This window comes from Eufriesea mexicana, unplaced genomic scaffold, assembly GCF_001483705.2.
Source record: "Eufriesea mexicana isolate 0111107269 unplaced genomic scaffold, ASM148370v2 scaffold5018, whole genome shotgun sequence".
Classification (NCBI taxonomy): domain Eukaryota; kingdom Metazoa; phylum Arthropoda; class Insecta; order Hymenoptera; family Apidae; genus Eufriesea; species Eufriesea mexicana.
Genome location: NW_016912973.1, coordinates 55,868 through 63,861, shown reverse-complemented (window position 1 = coordinate 63,861; position 7,994 = coordinate 55,868). Strand labels below are relative to the sequence as shown.

Genomic DNA, 7,994 nt, shown 5'->3' with positions numbered 1-7,994 from the left:
AGAACGAACTAGTTAAGGAATAGGTTTATTTATCATTAAAATTAGTGTGCAATTAGTTCCTGCACTTTTATTACGCGTATAGGATAGAAACAGAAGATTTAATTTTCGAGCATGGATCTTTTTTTTCTATTTCGTAGGTTCATTGCGATTGGAATCGCTTCAATAAATTGTTATACACAATAATTACGTTTTACTTAAACTATAGATAATTTGTACATATTTATCTTTTATAGAAGTTTTAAATTCCATATACCAATATTTAATTTTAATTTTCGACGTCGCGTTAGATTTATTTACGTGTAATAAGTTAATATACTCTGAAGGACTTGATCAGTAAATGAAGCAATATATAGCGCATCATAGGTAATTATAGATAAAAAATCATTTTCCGTTAATTATAATTACATTTTAAATTCGCTTATAGTTACATATTAAAATATCGGTAGAATAACAGTTAGTTAAATTTTCCATCAATTATTAAAGATCCACCGATTAGAAAATCTTTTGTCTCTCTGTGTTAAGAGTACAACTATATAAGAAATTCATTTTTTATATTGCCGAGTATGCAAAAGCAAATGCCAGTCAGAAATTAAAATATAATAGTTATAATCTTGGTAATGTTACATGCTCTTCTTCAAATTACTACGTAGAACTTTGTTAGATATGATGATATGATTCTAAATAGAAAATTGGCGGCTTTGACAAGCATGTTGTTACACATACCAAGCTTTAATATAATTGTAATAATGTTCATCTGCCAAGGCTCAGCAAAACATTTTCAATTAATCTTTCCTTGACTCTGATAATGACATACATAGATAATATTTATCACTAAGTACCTTGTAGTTGTCAGAATATATATGTAAATTATAATTAATATATTTGAACAATTATTATGCATGGATTTAGACAATCTAACCATAAATCAGTCCTAGTAGCAATTAATTGTTAAATATTTAAATATAATTTAAAGAGAATATGTAGGTAGCGAGTTGACTAATTCCTATCAGTTTAATCGTTGTACAATGAGATATACTTGGATGTGAGATTTTTTTTAGTACGAGTTGGATTGTCTAATTGCATTAAAGAGTAGTCCATAAAAGATGCATGCAATATGCTACTGAAAGAGTAATATATACATATATATGTATATATACATATGCAGATATTATTTATTTTTTTGGGTAATTTTCTGTAAGCAATATTTGTTATTATATTAAATAAGATTAACAAATTTTTCTATGAACAAGTAAAGTTGGTCAAATAAACAAAGGGCCTTTTTATCACATACAGAAAACTATACCAAAGATGAATGAAATACAGTTTAAGACGAACAAGTGCAATAAAAATGCGTAATAGTAATTCAATCAGATCATTTTTTTCTTAATTTAAATAAATTGAGAACAAAAATATGATAGATTGAAATTGATTTATAGCTCTTTACTCCTTTTTATCATAAGATTCTATAACTTTTGTGTGTGTATGTATATATGTATATATTTACACATACATAGACATACACATACATAGATTGTACAAAAAGTATAAAAATTTATCTTTTAACAAAAAATATTTTTTTAAAATAATAATTTTTGCATTTTTTATTTGATAAATTTAATAGAAAATTCTTTTAACATTCTTAGTTGTCTATAAAAGAACAAAATGAAAAATATATTAAATTTTTACTCGCTATTCTATTGTGATATACTAGTTATGATTATGTAATTTTGTATAAACCATATTATTGAACAAATCGTGTGCAATTCGTCAACTACATCTTATAAGTAAATTATATTGAAATTTGAAACCATTGCCGTCGAAATTTGACATAATCATATAGTTATCTTCGATGCAAGTCGAAAATGGTCATGCTCCTAAATATTTTACTAGATATTTTCTTGGCTAATGTGTGACGATGATGACGTTGCATATAATTGCAAGTGCATAATTATTGACGATTGTAAATATATAATATTGTATATGTGATTGTAACTATGTATATATCATCATCTTCATTAAAATAAGATTGCAGAAATACATAAGTAGATAATGCGAGTATGGTGTGTCCTTCGTATATTCAGTACTCCATCCTTAATGTATTTTTATTTTTATTTTTATTTTTAAGGAAAACGAATTTATTAATATCAGTCTAAAACTTAGAAATGTTAATATTTTCTAATATTTAAATATTGCAGTATTTAAGTATTTGAAAATTGAAATTTAAGTTATAGCAGCAAAAGCTAAATTTGAAAAGATATCTTTGAACAAGTTGATTCGTGAACAGCGAATAAATAAACGAAAATACACAACTTATTCGTAAAGTTGAATATTTGGCGTACAGATTTTGAAAAATTTTCAAGGATAATTAATTAATATTAACAATTATGACATACTTACCAGTGTTTAAAATACCATAAATGCAAAAATATTTGTGAAAATTTAAAAATGACGAACAACGGTTAGTTACTACGATATCCGCTCAAACTATTGGCGTTGTGATCGTCTAGGAGGAAGAGAGATAGACGATTAAGAAATCAAAATGGCGTCGCGTGCACGGTGCCGATAATTTTCGTTACGTTAAATGTTCGTTATTATTTTTCGTGCATAATAAAACTAAAATGCAATCGGTGTTTGCTGTTTAAACGTGTAATGCTGAACGAAATTCTACATAAGGAACTGTGGAATAACATCACTCGAGCGGCATCATAATCCTGGAATAACTCGCGCGACAACGATTGTGAGACAAGCAGGGAAGAAGTACTGTTTTGCGTATGGCTTTTAAACCGCACGGACAGTTTTGTTTCGCCGATAACCGCGTTCTTGGTGAGAAACGTCGTTGGCATGACGAAAGACGCGTGTTTAGTTTTCGTGCATCGTGAAACCACGACGAGCTATGTGCTTTGACGTGCACGAGTGAAATCTAGTTTCGTTCAAAGACTCGCGAAGGTGTGGAGACGACGTGCGTGTTAGCCACTATGGCGGTGAATCCGCGTGATATGGACGGTTTTATGCCGCTCCTGTCAACGACGGACATCAAGAAAAAGTTAAACGTTGGTAGTTTGCTGTTGAATTATTTGGGAGATGCGACAAAGAGTATCGAATGTCAAGACATCGGACAGTTTATCGACAACATCATACCATGGCTAGGCAACGGCAACCCCAAGGTAACGACTATCTTCGTCTAATATTTTCTCTCAGACTCTAATATTATTGAAATTTCCCGGGAACTTTTACGATCCTCTACTTTCGCGTTTAGCTGATTTACAAAAGAAAGTATATCATACTCTTTCACCGTTTCTGGATTCCAAATATAAAGCAACTGCTCGAATAGTCATCGTCGAATTTTATTATCAAGTAGTACTTTTTTACGTCTAAATATTTGTTCCATACAATTTTTAATACTAACGACTAATATCTATCGTTTATTATGTAAACAAGACCATGCAAAAGAACTACTAGCCTTTTACGTATTATCCCTAGTAATTCATTCATACCAATATTCAGATATTTATATCCTACCAAATCTTTCCATTGTGCATAACGAAATAATAAAAAGTAATTAATTTCTTTTATGAAAGGGTGACTTAAAGGTTCATCGAAATTGCGGCGGGGTGTGCCGGGTGACAAAACGACTAGATTGTGTGCGTACCAAACAGAGGTGCTCATTTATTGAATTTCATTATACCTATGCGTCAGAACCTAAAAACGTTAATTGCCAAATATCCTTTAAACGATGCATAGAATTTACGTAATCACACGCATATGTCGAAAAAAATATCGGAATCAATGGATACCATAATCAACGGTATTTATAATCTTTTCTCAGACTAAAAACATATTTGTGTACATTTTATTTTCGTCGACCTATATCTGCCGCGTGCACTCGAAACTTTCTACGCTCGATACTCGGGAATGGACGATGCTACCCGCGACAGCAACGTGATTGATTTGTAAATCAAATTCGAATTTACGCTCGGCCAGTGGAGGAAGAGAAAGAAAAGGAAAAAGCTTTTCGCCGTTTTTAGACACTATGGAAGAGGGCAGGTGTTACACCAGGCTCACTTTAGATAAGGATCTTACGAAAGATTCGTCCGCACGACCTTTCAATTGCTCAATCTTCTGTTGGGAGATCTACCAGCCTAATTTACATGTGCCGTCGTTAGCAATTTTCATCTGCCGAAACCGATGCCTTCCTCTGCTACTCCGTGCCTGGAAAACGAGTCAACTGTATTTCTCAATTCATATCTACCATTACTGCATCCAGCAATTAACCACTTTAAGAGATAATTCAAATACTTGTTTATTTTATTTTATATTACTTTTTTATGCATTTAACACAATCATTTACACATTTCGACTACTAAGTTTTAGAACTTTTTTATTCTCAAAATTAACTCTGTATGTATCATTTTAGGACCTCCACTGGTTGTACTTTGTATTAGGAACAGTTTCTTCAAGTTTGCCAAAAGTGAATAACATATCAAGCAATTGACCACTTCGGTCAACGGATAACACATATATTTATTTTTATTTTATTTCATATTATTCTGTTATTCATTTAATACAGTCATTTACACGTTTCGACTGTCGTTTTAGTACTTTTCTATTCTCTGAAGTAATTTTATATGTATCATTTTAGGCCCACCCACTGGCTGTATTTTATATTAGAAACAATTTCTCTCAAGTTGGTCGAAACTGAATAAACTGTAGGTAGTTTACATAATGTTTCTAACGTTGCAACCTGTTATACTCGATTACTCGAGCCAATAACCGTTGCTCTGCATCATATGGTCTAAATGAAAACGATTATTTGCAACGAGTTCGCTCTTCGTCGAGATTCCACAAAACTCGGGCTGGTTCTGCCGGAGGAACGTATAAGGGAAAAACTTTCACACCATGTACGTAAGGTGTCCTCTGGTGCAGTGTGTCACGGAGTATGTGACTGAACGATCAGCGTTTAGTCGAAGCCATTGGGCTCAGTTAAATGTTCTCTGGTAATAGATAAAGAGACGTTGGATACGAGGTGGATTTCTGAAAGGGGGAACACGAAAATACGCAGCGGATTGGCATACCGTTAAAGGAGTCGAAGCCATCGAAACCTATAGTCGTAGGCAGTTTCGTCGAATCCATTTGTACGTGAGTACAATCGTTCCCTAATAAAGACAATCAGGCCAGGATATTCTCGACGATCACGAGTCCGAGTATCTAATCATCTTTGTTGTTCTCCAGTCACGACGCAGTAGAAGGAACACTAGGTATAGCGTATTTGAAATGTTTCTTTTCACGTCCGAAGAATGTGATGAATGAATATGAACGATGCGAAGAGAAGTTATGTATGAAGTACTTAAGCAAAGGAATTTTTGTTTCACATGTTACACGAGTATTCTTTCTCATTAACAGGCACACGAGGGAAAGTTGCGAAGTCAAATTCCTTGATTCTTTCTTACCATTTCCGGGCGAGTTTCTACGAGCGAGTTTATCTCGTGGGAATATCACAAGGATAATGAGCCTGTAGAATGGTCCTCCTTGGAGCAAACAGAGACAGGTGGACGTATAGGCGTTGGTCAAAAGATCGGTTCGACTTGGTAGATGGAAATCGGCACGGGATGACGTCAGAGTACGTGAACACTGAAAAATTGACACTAGCCAAATTTCACCGGTCAATAAGCTTACGTCATCCTGAGGTCTGAGCTGCATGAAGGAACGGAGGAAAGCTGCCCTCCGGAGTGATAAACGGCGTGCAATTGACCAAGTCGTTGTTTGCGGTTAAAATTCAGCTTCGTTCATAATGCATGAGCCACGAATCCCTTGTACACCACGCACGGTACATTTCTCCGCGTGTTATGTACGAATAAGCATGCTAGACACGCATATTTATACGTATAGTTACCCGTTCATTTCTATATTTAGAGTAGGTTTTTATTGTTGTACGCGTTGTTGCTCTGTTCCTCTCGGCTTTTTCTCATAGCTAGCCAGCCACCATAGCTGGTCAGCGTACGAGAGAAAATCTCATTGGCGCTAGTGTAGAGCGTGGAGTTTAGTCGAGACACCGGATGGAAACGAAGACACGAAAAGTTTCGGATCTATATGCATCGTTGAACGAGTTTTCAGTATCGTGACTCGAGTTCCGTATCGATAAGTAGGGAGATTTGCATTTTAAAAATAGAACCGAAGCATTAACCATTCGCGCATCATTGTCTAGTACCACTTGTTGCTGAAGGGCCGCTATTAGCTCAACAATATCAATGTAACACGTGAAATGGAAAACGGGGAAAGAGAAACTAATTTCTACCTCAGAGACAGATATAATTTCTACGTTTAACTTTTCTCTGGAATATTGGACGCTAAAAATATCCCTATCGATCACTCGAAAATTTGAATAGAATGTAGCTTGACTTAAAAGGATGCGAGAACTCCATTACCTCGATAGTCGATAGGAGTTAATGAAGGAAAAATCGACAAAGGTCTATTCCAATAATTGTCAAAAGGTCTCGAGGCACGTCTCGAAGGAATAGGAAGTATATACCGTGTTTCAAGTATTTCCACTCCAAACTCTCTGTCTTCTTAATGAAGATGCCGTGATTAAGGCATGCAGCTTGCCGTTCGTTTTTAATTTTCACCGAACCCCCTATTGTCGTAATTTTGGCAGGAAGCCTGCTACGTGACGAGCCTCCCTATTTCGCCAGGATACTACCTATCGATCTGGACCAAAGTTTCTTATTCTGCGGCTGTATTTGGGTTTTTCTCGAAGTCCAGTTAATTCCGCTGGTTTTATTTTTCAATTTATTCGATGGCATTTAACGTAGTTAAAATTTGAACCGAGCTTTAAGGCGATAAAATCCAAGTTCCGTAACAGGATCTAGGTCACGTTACTAAAAGTATATTAAAATTTAAATTCATAGAGAACTTTAAGATTAGGTCGATACACGAATTAAACTTGGTAGAATACAATAACCAAAGGTCTCGAATCTCGAGTGCATGCGTTGATAAAAGTATTTTTAGAGTAATGAAACAGAATTGTAAAGAATATTCGTGTCGACGATATTTCCGCGTCACTTGTTTCATATCTCTTCGCAATTGAATCACAATGCGTCTCGTTATGGAAGATCTTAGCTGCACCATTTTTGCAAGCCATCGGTACACCATATCGATGTCAAGGACACAGGGCAACGTAAACCACGGTCCGTAGTTTGTCTCTTTCGTTTTCTCTATCGTTGTTCCGTTCTTTTTCTCTGCCGCAAACGTTTCCTTTTTTGAATTTAATGCATGACATCACCCTCGCCTTGCGGTGATCTCGATGCTTTTTTACATGTATCGCGTTAGTTTGCGTTACTTTGTGTAACTTGCATAACTATACCTTATTCTACGTCTGGTCGCGCTCGATAACTTGTGCAAAAGGTCGTCGCAAAAACGGTAGATATCTCGATAATGCGAACTGGAATTCAAAACGGTTGGGTTACCCTTCGTGCTGGTTGTTATTCCATAAATTATTAATAGCCGCTCAGCGACAATTACGCTACTAACTGGATGCATCAGCGTCCCGCTTCGAAAACCAAACAGGCATGTCTTAGCATCGATAGATCGGGCAATGATAAGCAAAATTCTGCAGCAGATAAGATTAAAGATATCCGATATCGAAGCTCGGTGTATTTTCATCTGTTTAATCATCCGGTTGCTCGTTATTCGATTATGATTGGTGTTTATGAAATCGATACTTAATTCTCGTTACACAATTGACGCATTGCGGTTTGTCTCGGTTTTGGTCGTAATCAACGATTACGACCAAATTAGTACCCGATTTAATCAGTACCCGCTTATATACCATTAAAGAATTCCTGCGATCAGCAGTGGAAAAAATCTACCAAACAACAATGTCTGCTCGCAATCGCTCATTTCTACTTATTACGTCAGCTCTCGCGCTACTTTGGGCGGAGACGTGACACTAGGTTCACGTTGTCCGATTAACAATTGCATTCTTTTTACGAAGCGTCGTG

At 35.4% G+C, this 7,994-nt stretch overlaps 1 protein-coding gene across 4 annotated transcripts in view; it reads left to right on the top strand.

The window, feature by feature from the left end:
• The first annotated feature begins 2,534 nt into the window (after positions 1-2,534).
• The window catches only part of chb (CLIP-associating protein), a 24,532-nt gene continuing 19,072 nt past the window's right edge, over positions 2,535-7,994 (top strand). For all 4 annotated transcript variants that reach the window (XM_017906084.1, XM_017906082.1, XM_017906081.1 and 1 more), the window contains exon 1: positions 2,535-3,164. In XM_017906084.1, coding sequence (XP_017761573.1) covers positions 2,976-3,164 — 189 coding nt within the window. In that variant the 5' untranslated portion in view covers positions 2,535-2,975. The remainder of the gene's footprint in view (positions 3,165-7,994) is intronic.